The 21,232-nt window shown below is 58.6% G+C and overlaps 1 protein-coding gene across 1 annotated transcript; it reads right to left on the bottom strand.

The window, feature by feature from the left end:
* Positions 1-207: 207 nt before the first annotated feature.
* NGFR (nerve growth factor receptor) lies at positions 208-19,329 on the bottom strand. Its single transcript, XM_036341988.1, has 6 exons — positions 19,168-19,329; positions 11,928-12,069; positions 8,187-8,546; positions 4,540-4,792; positions 3,177-3,337; positions 208-2,637 (listed from the first exon to the last, which is right to left on the bottom strand). The coding sequence occupies exons 1-6, from the start codon at positions 19,228-19,230 to the stop codon at positions 2,336-2,338; spliced, it is 1,281 nt and encodes a 426-aa protein (XP_036197881.1). The 5' UTR covers positions 19,231-19,329; the 3' UTR covers positions 208-2,335.
* Between the last annotated feature and the right edge of the window lie 1,903 nt (positions 19,330-21,232).

Here is a 21,232-nt window from a genome sequence, read left to right as displayed (position 1 = left end):
CGTGTGTTTGAGGAGGCAGGGGGGAGTGTCTCCCAGGCCGTGTGGGTGGCTGGGAGCCGCAGGGCTGTGATCTGGCCGTTCCAGCAAGCCCCTGGCTCCCCTGTGGTCACTTTCACTTCTGACATCTGGTCAAGTTTGCAGCTGGCCAGCTTCCTGCAGGGCCATGTTCACTTTCCCTCTCCCAGACCTGGGGACAAAGCGCTCCCACTCCCTCCCTACCCCACGTAAGTTAACTCTGTGGCTACTATACGAGTGCATTTGCTAGATGTCTGTTAAAACTTCCCCATGTGGTGTGCGTACAGGAGGGAGACGGGGCAGAGAAACAGGATGGGACCCGAGTTGGAAATGACACCTGGGTCCTTATGACATAGCCAACCTCCGCCAACTCAAAACACACCCGTTTTCTTTCTTTGCTATTTAATGCTCATCATTTATGTTTTATGTGTAAGTTTCAGGAGGGCCCAAGAAATGGTTACACAGGGTGCGAGGGGAAGGTGTCGGGAGTCTGGAGCTCACAGCCCCCCAGTTGGGGGGCCCAAAGGGTTCCATCTCCGCCCAAAGGGAGGTAGGAGGGGCCCCAGAACCAAACACATGCTAAAACATACCTGCCTCCCTCCAACCGCTCCCAACTGCTGGGGCGGAAAATAAATACACTCAGACTCTGTCCCGCTCCCGGGCGCACAGGCGAGGAGCCAGCGGGTGAGTTTCCGCCTCCCATCACAGATTGAGGTCCAAGGAATACCATCTACATACAATGTTCCCGGTCCCTGGCAGGGGGTTGGGAGAACCCTGGGCGGGGGAGGGGGTGGCTGTCGGCGCACCCCTTGCTCTGGGCTCCTTCATGCTAAATAGAGGGGGGAGCCATTCATTCCAACATCAAGCAAAACAGAACAGGCCAGGAGGGACCTCCAGGCCCCTTCCTGGCACCAAGCTAGGGAAAAAGCTGTCCTTTGTGGGGCCCTCGAGACTTTGGACAGACCGTCCAGGGCCCGCAGTTTAACTCCATTCCTTCTTGCTGCATTCCCAGACTGGTCCAAGTTTCTTCGTCGCAACCTTCGGGGCCCAGCCAAACCCGTGGCTTCAGGGGAGGGGAGGCGGGGGCAGCATTCCTCCATGTGCAGGCCCTTGGAAGGCAGGCGCCAGCTCGAGCCTCAGCCGTCCTTGGCCCGCCAAACCCGGGGGCGAGGGAAGACGGCCGAGCAGAGTTCAATTCCCTGTGATGCTTCTCTGGCAGCTGCCCCGGGGCAGGATCCGGTCCCAGCCCAAGAGAAAGAACTCGTGGAGAAAAGATTTCTCATCCGCTCTGTGTGTGTGTGTGTGTGTGTGTGTGTGTGTGTGTGTGTGTGTGTGTTGTATGTGGGGGGTCCTTAGCCCCTAACCCCGAGTACTGCCTGTGTTGACTCTGGGTCTGTGCCAGGATGGAAGGCACCTACAGACTGGGCCACACCCAAGATGCCACACTGACATGCCTGAGGGGGGCAGGAAGGGGGAAGTGGCACTCCTTCCCACAAACCCCAAGCTGACTTGGGTTATGATGGATCCGTGGACCAAGCCTTGGGTAAAGCATCCTGTGTCCCCCAGGGTTGAACAGGCCTGGAGATGGTGGAGGGTGGACCGGATCTGGCTGTACAACACTCCCCGGAGGGTCGCCTGGCCTCCCTCTCCCAGCCTTTAAGCAAAGCTGAGGCTTGCACCCCTCGTTCAGAGAGGAGGCGGCCAGCCCACACTTGGCCACCCCGTTGCTGGGTGGCTTTGGGCCAGTCACTGCCTCTCTCTGGGCCTCGCTGTCCTGTAGGTAAAAAAGCGGGTGGACTAGATTTCAGTGCCCCCTTCCCGCTCCAACAAGCCTTCGAGCCTCTTCATCTTTGGCCAGAGGAGGGGTGTGAGGGGCTGAGGGAGGGTTTAGGCCACAGTGATGCTCCCTCTTTCCCCAGGTTCACAGTGTAGAGTCCATGGCTCTGGTTCCTCAGTCTCTCTCTGAGTCTCTGGGGCCTTGTCATCACCCCAACACCATCCCTGGTGTCAGCCCCCCCAGCTCTGACACCTGCTATGGTGGGAGGAGCTGGCCCGCCTAGAAGTGTGGGGAGGAGGAGCGGAAGGCTGGAGATGGTGAGGGGCAGGGGCAGGGTGGGCAGGCAGCAGGGGCACTTCTGGCGCTGCAGAGGGAGTGTGGTCGAAGCGATGGGGCCACAAGGGGTCAATGGCAGGGCTATGGTTTAGGGGCCTGGGCTCCACAGCCCTGCCCACAGGAGCTCAGCTCTGATGCTGGCCCCCCGGGGGTTGGCTGGAGCATCAGTCATCGGAATGTGGGGCAGGGCAGGGCTCCCGGGTCAGCTCACACAGGGGACGTGGCGGTAGACTCGCTGCACAGGCTCTCCACGATGTCGGCTCGCTGGATGCGGCGCAGGGCAGCCAGGAGGGCGTCGAGCGTGGCGCTGTCCTGGGCGGCCCAGCTGGCGAGCAGGGCGCGGACAGGGCAGGCCTCGTGGGTGAAGGAGTCTATGTGCTCAGGCTGGTAGCCCAGCTCATCTGCCAGGTGCCGCCAGGTGTCCCCCGCAGAGCCATTGAGCAGCTTCTCCACCTCCTCCCGCTTGGCCGGTGGCAGGCTGCTGTAGAGGCCTCCATCCCCCTTGAGGGCTGCCAAGAACCAGGGGGAATCAGACACTACCCGCCAAGCCCTGGGCGCCCCTCTGCCCTTCCCCGGGGCCTACAGGCAGAGGGATGGCCAAGATGGGGTCCTGGATCGGTGGGGGAGTGGGGGGTGCAAGCTGTGGAGGAGGTCTGGGGGGATGCTGACTCATGAGCCTCCCCACCCAGAGTCCAGCACTATCTCCACCCCCTGACCCCTTTCGTCCCCCAGCAATTAATCAAGACAGAGGAGGAGACAAGACTTCTCAGTCCCAGACTCAGCTGTAGCAAGTGTCCTGGAGCTGGGCCGCTAATTAGGGGACATAATTAACTACTTGTTCCCCAGAAGTCCAGGGCAGGAGGCTAATTGCAGCCACTTGGGGGAGTAATTAGCCCTAGGGGGGACAATTAGCTTGATGAGTCTGGATGCTCCAGTTTGTCAAAGCCTCCATTTCTCAAGTCGCTCTGGGAAAAGGACTTCCCTCACCCCGACTCTCCCATCCTTCCACCCATCACCCCTAATGGCCCTGCTTCAGTCCCCGGCTCACCCTGGCCCGCGGCCGTCTGCGTGTGGGGCTGCTGGTCGTGCAGGCTCTGGCTGTCCACAGAGATGCCGCTGTCACTGTGGAGTTTTTCTCCCTCGGGCGGGGGTGTCTGGTTCACCGGCCGGCTGTTGGCTCCTTGCTTGTTCTGCTTGCAGCTGTTCCACCTGGAGCCAGAGGACAGGCCCAGCCTCAGGGGGGGTTGGGGGGGTGGAGGGGGGGGCGCACTGGCTAAGGCATCTGATGTGTGAGCCAGGGGCTCCCCGCCACGGTGCCTAAGGTTCCCCTTTCTCTGCATAGTGGCCCGGGCCTACACAGAAAGCATTGTGAGGGCAGAGGGGCGCCCAGGGCTCGGTGCACACTGCAAGGGTTCAATACATGCTCCTGGGATGAATGACACATGAATAAATGACTTCCCAGAATTCCGCTTGCCCAATCTACTCTTGTAAAATGCTCGCACATGTGGGCAGGACACATGGAGTACAAGGACTTCCTCTGCTATTACAAGCACTAGGAAAAAGCGGCCAACAAGCCAAATGTCCATCCATAGGGAACTGGTTAAATACGTTATGACCCACCCATATTATTGCGTGAGTGGTTAGAAATGACCGGATAATCTGTATGTCTCAAGGAAAGCTCGCCTGAGGGAGATTGGTGAAAAGTAAGTTGTAGAATATGTAAGTGTGATCCCAGTGGTGCTAAACCTGCGCGTTTACATGCAACGAGAAAGTTTTATGTGCATGTGTTTATAAATGCACAGAACATGGTTGGAAGGGACTCAAACAGATTCCGATGATGAGAGGGGTAGGATTTGAGGAGATAAAAGGGAGCTTTTGCTTTTGGCTTCACAAGACATTACTCTTGTGTGCATTTTTCCCAAACAAGCCTATATTACTTTGATGTTTTGTTTCTTTTTAAGAATGAAAAATGCACTTAAACACTTTAAAATGCTTTCTGGCAGTCCTGGATTTCTGGATGTGGATGCCACAGCCCAAGTGTGACTTGGGAAGGAAAAGACGCATGCACGTGTAGGTACCTGTGTGGGTCAATGGGGTTCAAGGAATGAGGACAGAGGCAGTTGGTAGAGCAAGCCTACTGTGTGCAGCTCAGCTCCAGGCTGAGTCAGAGCGGGGAGAGCAGTGGGGGGCGGGGGGGGGGGCGGGAGGGAGTGGGCGGTGCTGACACCTGGAGGGACAGGGGCAGTCCCCCTCCCTGCCTGCTGACTGCCACGCCCGGGAGTGGAGCAGCTGATGGTGAGTGAGGATGAGCTTGCTTTGGGGTTAAGAGTGTCCGCCTGCATTTTCAGGTCAAGGTCACAGTAAAGCCCACCTTGAGAGCAAAGGTCTCCTCCTCTGCCCCGCCCCCTCACCTCTTGAAGGCGATGTAGGCCACGAGGCCCACAACCACCGCGGCCAGGATGGAGCAGTAGACGGGGATGAGGTTGTCGTTGGAGCCCCGGGTCACCACGGGCTGGGAGCTGCCCATCACTGTCGTCACCACGTCTGCCACTGTGCTGGCCACGAGGTCTGGGTCTGGAGGCACCTCGGGCTCCTGGGTGCTGGGGGCGGTGCTGTCCGAGCCCTCTGGGGGCGTGGCCCGTGTGGCCCAGCGGCCAGGGATCTCTGGGAGGGACGGTGACAGGATTGAGCGCCCATTCCCCTCAACCCTTCCCTTTGTGATCTGAGTCCCGAGTCCCCAGCCCACTCCAGGTGCTCATGTGCCCAGCTGTTACCCATATCGTGGAGAGCAAGAGCCTGGGACGCAGGAGACCTAGGTCCCCTCCATTCCCCGCCCATAGAATGGGGATATTAAGAGAGATGGTCTCTAAGCTCCTTTCCATCCCGGAGGTAGCTGTGGTCCTAGAAATTGGGGGCCCAGAACCTGGCACACAAAGAAGAGGGTGTCAGCCCCGGGAAGCCTCTAGCTGGAGTCACTCTGGGAAATGTTGTGACCTCTCTGGCCCTAGGTTGCCCCAATGGCCTCAGTCCCCCCTGTCCTAAGGAAGGATGAGGGTACTCGGGTACTCCCCTTCCCCAACCCCCTCCCAGAGCTGGCACTCAGCCTCCTTTCCAGTCTCTGTTGTCTTAGCTCTAGGCTTGGGCAGGGCGGGGATGCCATGCGAGCTTGCTTCCAGCCAGCCAGTCCTTGGACAGCGGCTAGCCGTTTCCTGCCCCGCGTGGCCCTCGCACCCTCTGATCGTGCCACCCAGGGAAGAGTATCAAGTAGCCGGAACCCTCCCTGGGCAGGAGGCAGGCTGTTGGTGGAGAGAGGGCGGGTGAAGCAGGTACTGCCCAGCACCTCGGGGGACGGAGACCGTGCCTCGCCACCCACCTAGGCCTTCTCATGCCAGCTGGGTATTGCCAGCCTCTCTGGCAGGGGACCCAGGGACCTCCTGGCACCAGTGGGCGGGATTTTCCACTCTGTCACCCAGCTGGGGGCAGTTCCCGGGGGTGTGGGCTCTGATTTGCCTGGGGGTGCCTGTCTGGGCAACGCTGCTTACCGGATCCATCTTCACTTCCCACTCCTAAGGCAGGGGGGGGGGGGGGGGGGGAAGCAGACGGGACATACCGATGGGGTGATGGGGAAGGTGCTCTGCCCTTTAGCTCAGCCTCACCCAGCTCCCAGTTTGCCCACCCAAGTTGGAGTCAGAGCTGCCCAATGGTCTCTGGGCCTCCTGGCTCCAGACTAGGATGCTTCAAAGAGCCTTGTTTTCAGCACCTTCTGAGGGGTGAGGCCCCCAGATGTGAATCTGGAATCCATTTGGCTGGCACTGGAAAGGGGACTGCCATCTGCTGCCCCATTCCCCCAACTCAGTGCTGGGAGGGGGCGGGGCAGAAAAGGGAGGAGACATAGCCCTGTCTTTCATAGCCCCAAAGAGGGCATTTGACCCAGGAGGGGGGTGGGGCTCCTCTTGTCCTGCTAGGGAACTGGGGAGGGCAGCCTGAGCCCTCAGATGACCCCACTCATCAGCTGAAGGTGTGTGGCGGTGAACCGGACCATCGCAGTGGGGAAGGGCTGCGAGCGGGTGGCAAGGGACAGGCCGGGCTGAAGAGAGAGCTGTCCCGGGCATTTCCCCACATTGCTCCAATCCCCCCGGTGGGGGCTGGGGATGAGATCCAGATGTGGCCATGTCCACTAGCATTCCAGCCCCTAAGCCCTTGGCAGGTCCTGACAGCCGTTTCCGGAATGGGAGCTGCCAGACTTGGGGGTGGGAAGAGGGACCAGGTTAGGCAATGGGGGGGGGGGGGTCCTGCCCCAAGGGTGGGTGAGTCACCATGTTGACACCTGAAATGTATATGCGAGAAAGTACAATGCACTGCAGGGGAAGGGGCAACCCAGTGAGTGAATCAAATTCCGTTTCCTGAAGGGTCCCTCTGCCCCCGAGCCCACACGTAACCCTTCAGAGGCTCGCGTAGAGGGGCAGAGGGTAAACACAGCTCTCAGGGGACCTTCCCCCTTCAGGGTGGCTGGGAAAGTGGGGTGCGATCTGGGAGGGGTCTATGAGTGCCCCCAAGAGGCAGAGCCCACCCCTCCCCCAGCCACCACCTTTCTTTGCTTTAACCGCGCCGCTGACTAAGTCCCCCCACCAGCCGGTCTGGACCTGCCCAGGGAGCTGTGCTGGTGCCTGCCTGTTGCCAGCAGCTGAGACTCCCTCCCTTCCCTGCGCCTGGCGCCACTTGCCTGTCTCCTGGCCCAGGGCAACCGGAACCACCGGAACCACCATGTTCTGTATGCCCATCCTCTTCCCACCCCCCAGCCCAATACAAGGAAGCGTCACACACACACCTGGCTCAGCCCAACTGAACAGCCCCTCGGCCTGAGCCAGAGATCATGGAGGAAGGTTGTGTGGGAGCCAATGTCAGACTGCAGGCTCCCCACAAGGGGGACCTCCCCCCCATCTGACTGGGGACCGACTGAAGGCAGAGGCTGTGCTGCCGCCACCAGAATGAGGGCTCTCCTGGGAATGGGTGCTGGGGCCTTGACGCCCTCATCAGACCAGGCCAAGGCTGTCTCTCTCCCATCACACTTGGGGTGATGCAAGGAGGTGCTTCACGGCCTGCTGGGTATCCTGAGGGTTAGGGGAGTAGCTATGAGGCCCGGCCACAGGGTGAAGCATAGCCGGCCTCTCCCTGCAGCGGAAAAGCCCGCCCATCTCCCCGAGACAGGGCACCAACCAGAGACCCAAACCGTCTGTTCTCACTGCCACATGCTCTCCTCCCATCCCAGAATCCACCCCACCTCCTTCGGGCCTGGGCCTGGCTCAGGGGGGCACACACAACTCCCTCCCACCCTCCTCTGGGGGCTGGTGCGGGGCTGAGGCCTCACTGCACCCCGCCTCTCATCCTGGGGCTCCTGCCACTCCCCCTCCACCCCAAAGTCCCACGCCCACGGCTTCCTTAGTGTCCCCGGGTCCAACTTCACCCCCGACTAAACAGAAAATTACTGTAGACATGCCCCCTCCCAGATACCACAGGTTGAAACAGACAGGCCGCCTTCTCTAACCCACAGCACTGCCCAGTGAGGAAATGGGGTCCCAGACGGGAGTGACCTCTCCAACGACTATCCCTCAGGTAGCAAGTGACAGGGTGGATTCCGCCTTAGGTCCCAGAGCCACCGACCGCCATGGACCTAGACCAGGCCTCCCTGCGAAGGGGCCCAGCTCCTGGTCCTCAAGCCCCTTTTCCGGTTCAGGAAGCCGCTCTGAGCTGTGGTCACAGTGGCCACTGCCGAGCTGCTTATCTGCCACCTGCCCAGTGCCAGCGGTCAGCCAGATGTGGCAGCTGGGCCTGGGAGGAGGAGGAGGATGGCTTTCCAAGTCTTAGCTCAAAGGAGGGAAGAGGGAGAGGGGGCCTTTGGTGAGAAGGATCGGGAGCCACCCCTCCATCAGGTCTCAGGGAAGGTGGTCCCCGCTCAAGCCAGGCCTGGCCCTCCCCGGGCCCCAGGGGGCGCCCTTCCCCAGCCTGCGGCCACCCGTAGTGGGGGGCCAGGACCGGGACCGGCCCGCGGCGCGCTCACCCTCGCACTCGGCGTCGGCCCAGCGCGTGCACTCGCGCAGCTGGCGCTCGGTGTCCTCGCACACGGTGCAGGGCAGGCACGGGTCCACGTGGTTGGCCTCGTCGGAGTACGTGCCGTCGGGGCACTCCTCGCACACGGTGTTCTGCTTGTCCTGGCAGGAGTACACGAGGCCCGAGCCCGCCTCGCACACGCGGCACGCCTCGCAGCGGCCCGTGGTCTCGTTCTGGTAGTAGCCGTAGGCGCAGCGGCACACGGCGTCGTCGGCCTCCACGCAGGGCGCCGACATGCTCTGCAGCCCCACGCACTCGGTGCACGGCTTGCAGGGCTCCGTGGCGCTCACCACGTCGGAGAACGTCACGCCTGCGGGCGAAGGGATGTGGGGGAGCTCTCGTGGGCCCAGATTTCAGTCGCCTGCCTGTTGGGCAGCTGGAACGCAAGGGCTGCAGGCCCCTCCCTCCCTCCCTCCCCCACCTCTGCCAGGGCCTCTGCCAGGGCGCTGACTCCCTGGTTCAGCCTCGCCCCCTCATGGATTCCCACCCTCTCTCTCCCCTCGGGGCCCTGCTCCCAAGTCTGGGAAAGCTTGTGGCTACCCACTGGGAACGAGGCAGGGGACCAGGAGCCCCTGCTCCAGGCGGGGAAGCCGTGGCCCTGAGGCTTGGTGGGGTAACTCGGCTGGGGCAGGTAAATTACTTGGCAAATTCTCTTAGAGAGTTCCCAGCAAGATTAAGGAATAATCTACAGGTGGTTCCCACCCAGCCCTCCCCGCAGGCCAGAGCTGGATTGTGAGCCCGGCCCAGGCATGGAGCCTCCTGCCTCAGCTGCCCTTCCACAGGTGAGGGGGGGGGGGGGGAGCTCAGGTGTGGCCCCAATGGGAGTAACTAGGGTTGGACAGCTTAAGTTCCCACCCATGGCGCTCCCCCACGCTGCTGAAAGGCTGGAGGGTAGGATGGGGATCCTGGCAAGCAAGTTCAGGTACAGCAGGAGGGACTGGAGCTAGAAAGAAAGAAGGACTTGCATATATCGTCCTCTGCCCTTTCAAAGGCCATAGAGGGGAGATTTCCAAGCTCACTCCTAAGGCAGCTCTCTTAATAATGGGGGGAGGGGTGCCAGGTCCTCTCCTTCTGGTGCAGAGAAGAGGAGGCCCAGGCTGGAGAACTCGTGCCAGTCTGAATCCAGGAGGATGCATCCTTGCTCCCAGGGGAGGAAGAGCAGGGGTTTAGCGACCTGAGAACCAGGGAAGGTCTGCTCAGAATGTGGAAGCAGAAGTGGAGAAAGTATCAGACGCCACTGAAAGGAAATCAAGGCCTGTTGTGGGGTCTGATCACAGCCCTCTCTAAAGGCCCCAAGAGACAACCTGGAGCACTTGGTGGGTGGGGGGTGAGGGTGGGGGTGGGGGGTAAAGAAGCAAAGAAGAAAGCCAGACAGAGGTGAAAGGGGAATAAATTGGGGGGAGAAGAGAGCAGAGTCTGTTCTGGCAGAGGGAGCCCTGTATTTCTCTTCCTAGGAATCGGGCAGATCTGGATTCAAAACTGCTTCCGTCACTTATTAGCTGTGTGACTCTGGGTGTTTTACGTAACCTCTCTGAGCTTTTTTCTTTCTCTGTAAAATAGGGAATAAAATATCTCCACTCACACGGTTGTGGTGAGGAATAAGTGGAATTCCACTGCAAAGCGCTTGACACACAGGGATCTATAAAGGTCGGGCCCCTGGGGTGGGCAGTGATAAGTATGGTGAACTTCAGTCAGACAGCAGAAAGGACTTCCAACACAATCAGCCGAGGCAGGACTTACTTCCAGTTTAGATAAACAAGAGGCTCCTATCTGGTTGGCATGTGGTGGGGGGCCGAGGGGGGCGGGGTAGAGTCACCCTGAAGGGGAAGGGAGGGCCTTGCTCATGGGAAAATACAGAAAATTTGCAGAAAACTCCTGGGAAAGGGTTTTAAGGGGTGGGGAAAATGTGGTCTTTTTTGGCAGAGAATGAAGGCAGGAACTTAATGGGTTTCCTTGTGGAAACGTTTAAGGATAGAAAGTCCACTGGGGTCTCTATTCCATAAAGTGGGCTTGTAAAGGCAGCCTGTTAACGCAGCTGCTGGGGAGTGAGGGGAGGAGGGAAGAGGAGGGGGGCAGGAGGAAATGGGAGGGAGGATTCCTGCCACCACCTCTGAGCTTGCTCCCCTCCCGGTCCCAGAACCTCCCTCCCCCAGGCTCCTCTACCCCACCCTTTGCTTTCACGGAAGATGAGTGGGGACCCATCGGGGAGACTTCGGGTCCAGGGAGGAGAGGCCCTGGGATGGAGTCTAGGAAGTGAGAGAGGCAGTCGTGGGAGCTTCCGGGGTAGGCAATAGTTGGCCAAGCCGTCCCTGGGATGGAAACCCTGTTAGGCTAGGGCCAGGGCAGGTGGCCAGATGACAGAAACATTACAGGATGTCCAGCCTCCCCACCCAGTCCCAGCATCCCTCTGCTGGGGGATGGAGTTGTAGGAATCATAAGCACAGAGAGAGGAAAAGAGTATGTTGGGGAACACCAAGGAGTTGTGGTTGTCTGAAGGATGGAGAGGTGTGCAGGGTTTTTCCTGTTTTGTTTTTAGATATATTCTTACTGATTTCAGAAAGGAAGGGAGAGGGAGAGATAGCAACATCAATGATAAGAATCATTGACTGGCTGCCTCCTGCACGCCCCACACTGGGGATCGAGCCCACAACCCAAGCATGTGCCCTGTCCCGGAATCAAACAGTAACCTCCTGGTTCATAGATCTACGCTCACCCACTGAGCCAGGCCGGCGGGGCACGCAGGTGTTGGTAGAGGTGGTGGGGAGGCATCCAGAGGTAAGAGTAGGCTGGCAGGTGGGTTCAGTCCCCAGTTGCTGTACCTGGTTCCCAGCCTGATTATAGAATAGCTGGATATGGTTACCACAGGCCCTTGGGATGGGCCGTGAGTGGCTGGGAGAAGGCAGATCTGATCTGACAGTGAGGAAAGCTTTCTGGGAAGGGTAGGCAACAGAGCAACTGAGCCCAGAGCCCGAAGACAGCGACTGAGGCTGGGGGCAGCCAGCAGAGCTGAGACCCCTGACTCCACAGCACACAGATTCCAGACCAGACGCACCACCCTGCGGCCTCCCTCACCCAGTAGGAAGACAGGATTCTCTCCCCTCCCCAAGGAAATCTCAGGTAGGAATGGCCACAGTGCCCCTCTCCCCACCAGAAGGCCATCCCTATAGTGCTCCACCCCTACCCCTGCTGCCTGGGGAAAGCTCTTCGTCCTTAGTCAGAGCTGGAGAACAGCTGGCCTGGGAGGAGGGGTAGCCACACCCTCCCAGGATCCCCCAAGGTCAGTCTCCAGGGCAGCCAGTATTTGATCCTCCTCCCCTCCCCCCAAAACACCGAGGGTAAGTGGCAGCCATTGATTTTGCAGTGCGGATGATATTTTTAGCTCGTCTTAGTGTCAGCTACTCCTCCCACCTGGCCACACTCTTCTAGCCAGCTTCTCTGCTTGGGGGCTGGGAAGGGGCTCCCCCTTGGGGTCCCCCATCAGGCCCCCTCCTTCCTCTGCATACCTCTCTCATCCATTCTCAGCTTCCCCTTTCTGCCTCCTATCCTGCATCAGACCTATGTCCGGTGCCCATGCAGCTGTGGGCAGGAGACCCTGCCAGGAGGCAGAGGACTTGTAAGGCCTCTCTTCCCCAGCCCCGGCCCCTCCCTTCCATTCCTCTCCCCTCTCCCCCACCTGCCACCCTTTACTCACTGTCCAGGCAGGGCTCACACACGGTCTGGTTGGCGCCACAAGGCTGGGCCACACCCTCTCCAAGGTAGCAGGCTTTGCAGCACTCGCCGCTGTGGGTGTACAGGCCCGTGAGGCACGCCTCCTGGGCACTTCCGAAGGACACCTGGGTCGGGGGAGATCAGAAGGTCAGACTGGCAGGAGAAAGGGGAGGGGGTATCTTCCGAGGAATCAAACATCCCTCCCCAAAGCCTCCTATTGGAACCACCTGGGACCGGATGAGCTCACCGGGGAGGTATTAGGCACATCAAAGCTGGCCGGAAGAAAGGCAGTGGGGGGCAGTGCACCCCTGCAGGCTGCTGGGGGTGTGAGGTCAGAGCCTCCCAGGCTGACCCTCTGCACAGTTCATTTCGGGGTCACAGCAGCTCTTGGAACCTCAAGGAGACACCACATGGAGAAGAAGGCTTGAGGCCCAGCGGAGGACCTTCAGGTTGCAGCTCGCACAGGGCTTCCAGCCAAGGGGGCAACTGGCAGCTGAAATTTAGTCCAAATGCCACTGCCTAAGCTTCGCACCTGCAGGGCTGCATCTGCCCGGAGGGGAGCCTTTTTCTAACAAAGGACAGCAGGGCCCTCCCTACTCCAGGTCCTCCATTCGAAAACCATTCCGCATATTATATATCCAGCAGAAGGCCGAGGGGTGGCGTCTGGGGTTCAAATCCGGATTCTGCATTGGGAGCTCTGGCCTGCCCTGCTCTCCCTCTCTGTCTCCATCTCTCCAGCTAGATAGAGACGGCTACCGCTCAGGGCCAGAGCAAAGACCGGCCAATCGGCAAGAGTGTGGCGCCAAGATGTGAGAAAGGGTCCACTGTTATCAATGATGAGAAAGTGGCGGCTGTCATCACCCGGCAGTCCAGCTCCACGAGGGTTTGATTTCCAGTCACCAGCCCTCCCCACTCCCTGCCCCCTATGCAGCCAGTGGGAACAGCTCTGGAACGAGGGGAAAGGGGAGTTAGATTCCTGCCGCCGAGGCATCTTTGCTCATGGATGGAACAATTTAGCACCAGATTCCCTAGAGGAAGGGGCTGCTGGCAGCTTGCTTTATATTTCTGCTCCTTAAAAAAAAAAAAAAAACTTCATGTCTAATAAAACTCCCAAGCCCGTTTCCCTGGCCCCAGACCACGCAGCTCCCACTTGATATCGACAGGAAGTGTGGGCTCTCAGGTCGTGGGAGCAGAGGGAGCCTTAAAGGTCCTTTTGGACATCCCTCCGCTTCCTCGCTGACCAGGTCATGGCCAAGAACACTCCCCTCGCTCCAGACCTTTAAGCTATCCTGAGATCTCACCAGGGTTAGGTGGAGGCAGGGGGGTGGACAGATTGGATGGGTCTACGAGGCAGCCTTTGGTCCTCAAGAGACCAGCAGGGAGGGTGCAGGCAGCACAGGAGGGGGGACCTCGGGTGTTGCCACCATCTCCTCCCAGGTGGCAGGAACATGGTGCTGGGAACATCTGCAGACCAGAAGTCTCGCGGGTAGGCGGAGTCCCAGATACAGGCTTTCCCCAGGAGGCGCGTGAGATTATAGGAGAGTCTGTTTGGGTTTCTTTTCATCCTTTAGGGCTCCGTTTAAGTATCACTTCCTCAAGGAAGTGGGCCAGTGTCTTCCCCACCCCCACCCCCACCCCCCAGATCAGGCGGGCTGCCCGGTTACACGTTCTCCCTGTGGACTATTCGTGTCTGCTCTGACACTTCACAGGATCCCCCACCGGACTGTCAACTCCCTGAGGGCCAGGCTGTTGTCCCAGAGTCTGGCAGGGTACCTGGCACTAAACAGGCAGCTCACTTAACTAGAACTCGGCGGAATGACTTCTGGATGGCCGAGCTTCCCGAGAGCTAAGGCGCTGCTGCTCTAGTCACCTCCTGTTTTCCATTTTCACCAGAGTGGCTGCACCTTTCCCCGACTGGAACATAGCTTCATGGTTTCCCCGTGACTCAGAGACTCAGTATTCACACCCGTGATTATTCCGGGCTGCTGTGCGGTGAAGCCCTTGTGTTCTTTATCCCAAATTACTACCACACGATCGTCTCTTTCAGTTCTCCTTTCAGCTTCTTCTGCCCTGACCGGTTTGGCTCAGTGGATAGAGTGTCGGCCTGCGGACTGAAGAGTCCCAGGTTCCATTCCGGTCAAGGGCATGTACCTTGGTTGCAGGCACATCCCCAGGAGGGGGTGTGCAGGAGGCAGCTGATCGATGTTTCTCCCTCATTGATGTTTCTAACTCTCTATCCCTCTCCCTTCCTCTCTGTAAAAAAAATCAATACAATATATTTTAAAAAATAAAATACTTTTTCTGTCTCCTCCCTTCCTGCTGAGATATCAGTGGGCAGCTCTTGCTGCTACCAGAGTGTGACCTGTGTGGCCCCTCCCACATCATTCTAACCTTCTAGGTCTCAGGGGATCTTTGGGAACTATGGCACTAGCCTCGGTAGGAAGGTGTATGAAATGAGTGCAAGGAGGCTTCGAACCAGGAGGGGCAATTCTCGGAGTAGAAAGTGTGAGCTAGCTACACTGCTCTCGTCCTCAGCGGCCTCTGTGGCTCTGTATCCTGGCTCATCGCTTTGCACTAGGCGATCTGGGGCCAGTCTTGAATTTCTCTGTGCCTCAGTATCTTCTGCATTAGGTCATTAAGACCGGACCTGCCTCATAAGAGTGCTGTAAGCATTACATGAATGAGTAAGGTGTTCATACGCTTGGGAAATCTCTTTTCTCTTTTCCGAGGTCTTTCTTTATTTTCTCTATTTCCTAATTGGCAAGTGACTTTATTTATTTTTTAATTACATTTATTGGGGCGACATTGGTTAATAAGATCATATAGGTTTCTTTAAAAATCTTTTTTATTGATTTCAGAGAGGAAGGGAGAAGGAGAGAGAGAGATAGAAACATCAATGATTAAAGAGAATCATTGATTGGCTGCCCCCTGCACACCCCTGACTGGGGATCGAGCCAGTACCAGGATTGGAACTGTGATCTCTTGGTTCATAGGTTGAAACTCAACCACTGAGCCATGCCGGCTGGGTAAGATCATATAGGCTTTAAGTGTATATTTCTATGATACGCAATCTGTATATTGCATAATAGTCGTCGAAGTGGCAGCCTTGTATAAGCCCCTCTTCCTCCATCTTCTTTCAGGCCTGCTCTTCCTGCTGCAGCTGGTGTCCTTTCTCCTCTCCCAACTCTTGCATTTGGAATCGAGTCCATGTAATTACTGACCATGTATTTCCTGTGCTTGTTTTATGTTCCCTATTTCAAAACACCCTAGATCTGCTTCTTCATAGTATGTTATTTGGGGTAAATTCTCAATCACTCTGAGCCTCAGTGCTTCCCTCCCCCCACCCCACCCCCCAATCACACTGGGCGCTTGTATCTGCTGCGCAGGGTTGCTGTGAAAATGAAGTGAAATCATTTATGCAAATCTGTCTGGTGTATAGTAGGAGTTAAATAACTGTTAGGTATCAAAGAAGCATCTTGTCTTGGGGAGAGCAAGCTGCTGAGCCGGGGTGGGAGGTAGTGGGAAGGGAGCGTTAGCCACCCCCTAAAAGAGGAAACCATGTAAGAGTCAGGGGCAGGGTAGACATGAAGCAAGTCTTTGCTCCCAGGGAGTCTGAGGACGGCATGGGGACCAAAGGAGGATGGGTAATTGCTCTTCTTGAAGTTAAGTAATTCAACAACTATTTACTGAGCATTGGAATAAGAGTTTCCAATGCGACATGGTCCCTGATTTCTGTGGGGAACCACAGTCCCATGGGGAAAGGAAATGTCACCCAAACAGCCATTCTAGAAGCCAAGATGCTGAGGGGGAAAGACTTGAGGGATTGCCTTCATCCCCTCTCTGACGGATGGGGAAACTGAGGACCACAGAGGTCCCTCTGCTGCGTGGCTGATGCTTGGTCCTGGCCACACCTTCTATTGGTTCACGCCAGGGCAATCTTGGGAAGCCGGGAGGGATGACTAGGATCCAGGCTAATTGTTCCAAAATGACCAATTTACCAAAATGATAGATGCATTGCCTGAGATTTACGTGATTACATTTATTCATTTCCCGTTTGAATGATTTCATCCCATGTTTTGAAAATGTATGCAATCTTTTTATTTATTTATTTTGCCATTTCAAGGCGTTCAAGAAACTAAGGTGGAAGTACTCTTAGATAAACTGATTTAAAAATCCAAAAAATGCTTTTTTAATTAGACAAAATAGAAAGCACACCAAAAATAGTTGAAAGAATTGAATATGAATGCTTCAGTGTGTTGAATCCTAACTGTTCACAACAGCTTCAGCAAAGGGTTCTTTAGGTGAATGGAGCCATCAGCCACGCCATGGGGTTGAAGAGTTTTCACATATGGGCAGGGTCTTTTGAGGTCGCTGCAAACCTGCGGGGCGGGGGGGGGGGGGGGGCGCTGGCACATGCTCCCCACCCCTTCAGACGGGGGTTGAGTCTGGGTAGGGGACAAGAGCTCATGACGGAGGAGGATGCTGCATGGGGACTCTGAGAGGGCTGTGCTGCGTGGGGCCAGGGGACTCAGTTCCAAATGTGTGGGCATAGGACACCGATGCAACCTCCAGGGCCCGTCACGCCCTCCGTGATCGAGAAAGGGGCGGGGCTGGCGTAGGGAGGACAGAGTAAGCTCCAAGCCACGCCTCCTCGGTTCCAAAGCCTCCACCACTTCCTAACTGCGGGAGCCTGGTTTCGGGCCTGAAAGTCTGGGAGGTTCGGCTCCATCAACTGTAGAACGGGAATAACTAGATTTACGCTGATGGCACCTTAGGAGGGTTCACTAATGCAAGAGAAATTACCCAGGCAATGAGCCGCACATAGTAGGCACTCAGCCAATTTTATTTCCGCGCCCGCCCCTCCACCCCGGGTAAGAATCTATGCACGTGAGTGGGACCGGGATGGTACAGCCGGGTGGGAACCCCTTCTCTCCTCCCCGCCCGGCCGCTCGCGTCCTATTTGCTGCCCTCGCTGCATCCCTATTAGGCGCATTAGCCAGCCCGGCGGCTCCGGTTACAGACGTCTGAATGACAAAGTGCCTCCATTACCGGCGCGCCCGCCCGCGGACCCGCCGGGACGCGCTCTGGTTTCAGCGCGCTCGCTCCGCTCCGGCCCTGGAAGAACTCGGAGCGCGCGGTGCGCACAGCCGGCCCGGGAGCCGCGAGGCGGAGGCGAGAGCCGCAGGGGCTGCAGGCGGCAGACTGCGCGGGTCCACTTCCCCCAGCCCCCAGGCCCTCCACGCCCAGCTCTCCTCCTTCCTCGCCTCTCCTCCACTCGGGGGACACCCGCCCGCCCCTCCGGGATCCACACGACTACTGTCCACCCCAGTCCCACCTCCCGCCCCCTTCCCGGTGGAGAAACGCCTCTCGCCCGCGGCGTTTGCCAGCAGAGGTGCCCGCCGTCACTCCCAAACCCTCGGATGAAGCCACAGGTATCCACCGCTAAGCCGCGGAAAGGGGGGCCTGCGCCCGAAGAAGGTCTCGGTCCCCCCAGCCTTCATACCCCACCGCTGGCCTGACCCGGGATGGTGTCCAGCCCGCCCCGCCGCCGGGAAACGCAGCTCCCTGCCGAGCTGGGGCGCCGGGCTGCCCCTTCCGAAGGTACGGGCAGTGCCGGGCTGGGAATCGGGTGCGGGGCAGTGCAGCCCGGACTCTGGCACAACTGGCGGTGGGATCCTAGCCAAGTTGTTTAACCTCTCAGAGCCTCAGCCTCCGTATCAGTCAGAGGGGGACCAGGGGCGCGATGCTCCGATGAGGGGTGAAGATGTCAGGGAGAGTGAGGACACCCCCTCCAATGCCAAACCCCCGGGGCACTCCGCTCGTGGCCACACACCAGGTCACCCATCCTGAATATCTTGTCAGAACTACAGGGCGGACTAGATGCTTCAGAGGACCGCAGTCCTTCGCCCAGACAGAACCGGGGCGTCCGAGGCACCTCTGTCTCGTTCAGGGCTCAGCGTCTGAAACCGAAAGTTGGGCCGGGCAGGGGCGGAATCCCCACCCGCCCGGGTGCCGGAGCCGAGGGAACGGCGGGCGCGGCGCTCAGGTCACTTAACTTAATGGGGGGCGGGTGCGCAGCCCCAGTGGCGCCCGCAGCTGCGGAGGGCGCAACCCTCGTACCGCAGCGCCCCCTGGGGGCCGCCTCCGCCTCCGCGACCCTGGGCTGCGCGCTGCCGGGACTTTCCCCTCCCGGCGCGGCCGGGGCGCTCTGCACCCGAGACCCCGCGGCCGCCAGACCCGGTCGGACGACGCCCACTCCATCCCCTCCTGTCCGCCGCGCTTCTTCAAAACGCGAAACTAAGCGCCTCGGAGCAGCCCGTGGGTTGGGGACAGGGTTCGCCCCGGCGAAGTGGGCGCTCCCTTCCCAGACTCCCGTCCCCCGCGCAAATCCCCGACTGGGCGAGGCCGCCAGAAAGAGCGCACGGAAAAGAGGGAGCGGAAAAGCGGAAAACGGCCCTTCCTCTGCTCCTCTTCGCCCCCCACTGCCCCTCGGCACACCCGCGGGGCCCCACCACCTTAGGGGCCGCTCTTCCTTCTCCGTCCTTTCATTTTGCTTCCATCTCTCTACCTCTCTCGCCGCCGTTCCTCTTTTGCCCTACCCAACCCACTTTTCTCTCTTCACCCGACGACCCCCACTCCCCGAGGCTCTGCCTCCCACGCCCCTCCCCCCATTGTCTGGCCAGTCCCCATTGTCCGCTGCCCGGTCCCCTCGGTCGTTCCAACCTCCTCCCCATTGTTCCAGCCCCGCATCTCCAGCCCCACTTGCCCCTCACATCTCTAGTCCCCGTCGCATTCCTCATCCTTCTCTAGCCTGGGTTCTGTCCCACGACCCCCCAGAAATCAAGATGCTGGGGGGGGGGGGGAGTCGCCTTGAGGTCCTGGCATTCAAGCGCCCTCTTCCAAGGAACCCAGGTTCCCAGAACCGCAGGACCCCCTCCTCTGAGACCCTCCCAGCACCTCCACACCCACACACCCAGGTTCCGGAGTGCCCGCATCCGTGCGCACCTCTGGTCCGCATCTCTACCCTGGATCTCAGGGTCTCCTCTGCGCCCTGAGAACCCTAGACGCTCCTCCGTGGACCCTGGCATCGGAGTTCCTCTCCCGCCATCCATCCCCAGCATCTGGGAGCCCAGCGCTTGGTTCTGTTTTCCCTCGGGGAAACCTGGACCCCTAGGGTTCCGGTCCAGGGAAAGAGAACGGGCGCCCCTCCGGCTAGCACTCACCCCCAGCAGCAGCAGCAGCAGGCGCGGCGGGTCCATGGCGCAGCCGGCGGCACCTGCCCCCATCGTCCGCCTCCCGCGGCCACGCCGACTTCCAGTTAGTCGCGCTGCGGACCGATCGGGCTGCGCTGCTCCGGCACCCGCCCCCCGGAGCTGGCGGAGGCTCCACTCCCTCTGGCTGCGGGCGGGAGGGGCCGGGAGAAGCCAGTGCGGCGGCCCCGCCTCCTCCCCGCCCAGCCCGCCCACCCCCGGAACCTTGCCCGCCTGCTCCGCTGCCTCCGGGAGGGGAGAGAAGGGAAGAGAGGGTGTGCGGCGAGCTGCGGCCGCGCGCCCCGCTGCCGTTTCTCATCGCCCTAGCCCTCAGGGCCTCTCCCTCACCTCGCCCCGGTACCCAGAGTGCCAGGCCCACCCCAGGGCACGTCTGTCCCGGATACTGTGGGCCCTGGACCAGGGCGGCTCCCATTCCCCTCCGGCTGCGCCCACCCGCGGGACTCACTCTCTTACCCATCTTCCTCTGCCCTCCATCCCCAGCGCCTGGCCTCAGCTTCTTCCTGGTGTGCTGCTCTCTACCCAGCCTTTATCAGCAAGATGTCCACTGCCCGCCCTGCCCTTCCTCCTCTGGTCCAGACCCTACCTCTGCCCCTTCCCAGTGCAAAGGCCTAGGAGGAGGGGAAGGGAAGAGTAGCAGGTGGCTATTTGAATGAGGGGGGTGGCATTCAAGGGGGAGTCCATCCCTACATCATTCTCAAATGATGGGTTTGAAGGGATCTCAAGTGTGCACACATAACACAGGAAGACACACAGTCTCAAGTTCACATACTTATGTACCACATATGCCCACACCATCCTCATGCACTCATGTAGACCTGCATGTCCTACATATGTGTGTGCACCTCCACACTCAAGCACACACGCACACTCATTGTACATGTGGTCATAACAAACACGCATGCTCACCTACACATTCACACAGGCCTGTGTGCATGTAGTCACCACACAAGTCCCATGTGCATAGTCGCTTGCACAAATGCACACACATTCATGCGCGCGCGCGCGCGCACACACACACACACACACACACAGATGTACCCTCAGCAGCATACCTTTACTAGGCCAGATGTTTCCATTAGCTTATGACTATGGTTTCTTATTGGAATGCCTGGTGCACAGGACTAGTAAGTGCTCAGTAAAGGTCTGTAGAAGAGAATAAATGGGAAAGCGGTTGGATGGACTCACATCCAAGTACACATCCGTGTGCTGTGCTATCATCTCACACTCACCATGTCCCAGAAGCCTTGACAGGTCCAAGTCAGGGAATGTGCCAGCCGTCTTCTCACCACCACCGTGATGCTCGCCATGGCCTGGCCCCACCCTTTCCTGGTTCCCAGATATGAAGGCCCAGTAGCACATGCGGGGGGCATGTCTACAAAGTCCATCCCAGCCCCCTGATCTTGAACATGTGTGTTTGCGTATGGGTGTAAGTGTGTGTGTGTGTGTGTGTGTGTGTGTGTGTGTACCTCAGTTTTGACTTTGAGAAAAAAAAAAAAATAGTGCTAATCTCCCAAGTTACCGGAAGGAGAGATCAGTGCCCTTGTGAAGAGGACATGCTGGCAGTTGGTCGGTGATTTCCTAGATCAGCTGGAGGTCATTCATTCATTCATGCAGGGAAATTTTTGCCCCGTGAATTTCTTTCCTGGGCAACCAACTAAGTCCGGGGGCAGACCCAGGAAGGACAGGTAGGCATCATTGTGCACGAATGTGGACAAGCCACCACCTGGCTGGCTGGCAGAAGAGGCCAGGAAGCCAGCCCATCTTCAGAAATCCCCGAGGAGTCCCTCCTCTGGGACAGGGACCTACCTCTGGGCTGTTTCCCTTTCCCTCGGCTTTTACGGCCCATCCTTTCCTTTCAGCTGAATTCATGGAAGGCAGGAAGGGGCAACATTAGTACTAACAGCAGCAGTGCGCTGCTTACTACCAAGGGTATACATGGTGTGGCATTAATTTAAATCCTCCTGTTATTAATTTATGATCCCAGTTATTATTATTGCCAAGGTTATCCATCTCGACA

This window comes from Myotis myotis, unplaced genomic scaffold (assembly GCF_014108235.1).
Source record: "Myotis myotis isolate mMyoMyo1 unplaced genomic scaffold, mMyoMyo1.p scaffold_m19_p_17, whole genome shotgun sequence".
NCBI lineage: Eukaryota > Metazoa > Chordata > Mammalia > Chiroptera > Vespertilionidae > Myotis > Myotis myotis.
The sequence above is the reverse complement of the archived record's forward strand: the minus strand, read 5'-3'. Positions and strand labels throughout refer to the sequence as shown.

What these genes read in the sequence shown, in the direction of transcription:
- NGFR (XM_036341988.1), bottom strand. Translation starts at nt 19,230, where the DNA reads ATGGGGGCAGGTGCCGCCGGCTGCGCCATGGACCCGCCGCGCCTGCTG. An exon ending in TGCTGCTGCTGCTGCTGGGG is followed by an intron (nt 12,070 to 19,167) that starts GTGAGTGCTAGC and finishes CCCCCGACCCAG; the next exon opens with GTGTCCTTCGGAAGTGCCCA. An exon ending in GTGTGAGCCCTGCCTGGACA is followed by an intron (nt 8,547 to 11,927) that starts GTGAGTAAAGGG and finishes CTTCGCCCGCAG; the next exon opens with GCGTGACGTTCTCCGACGTG.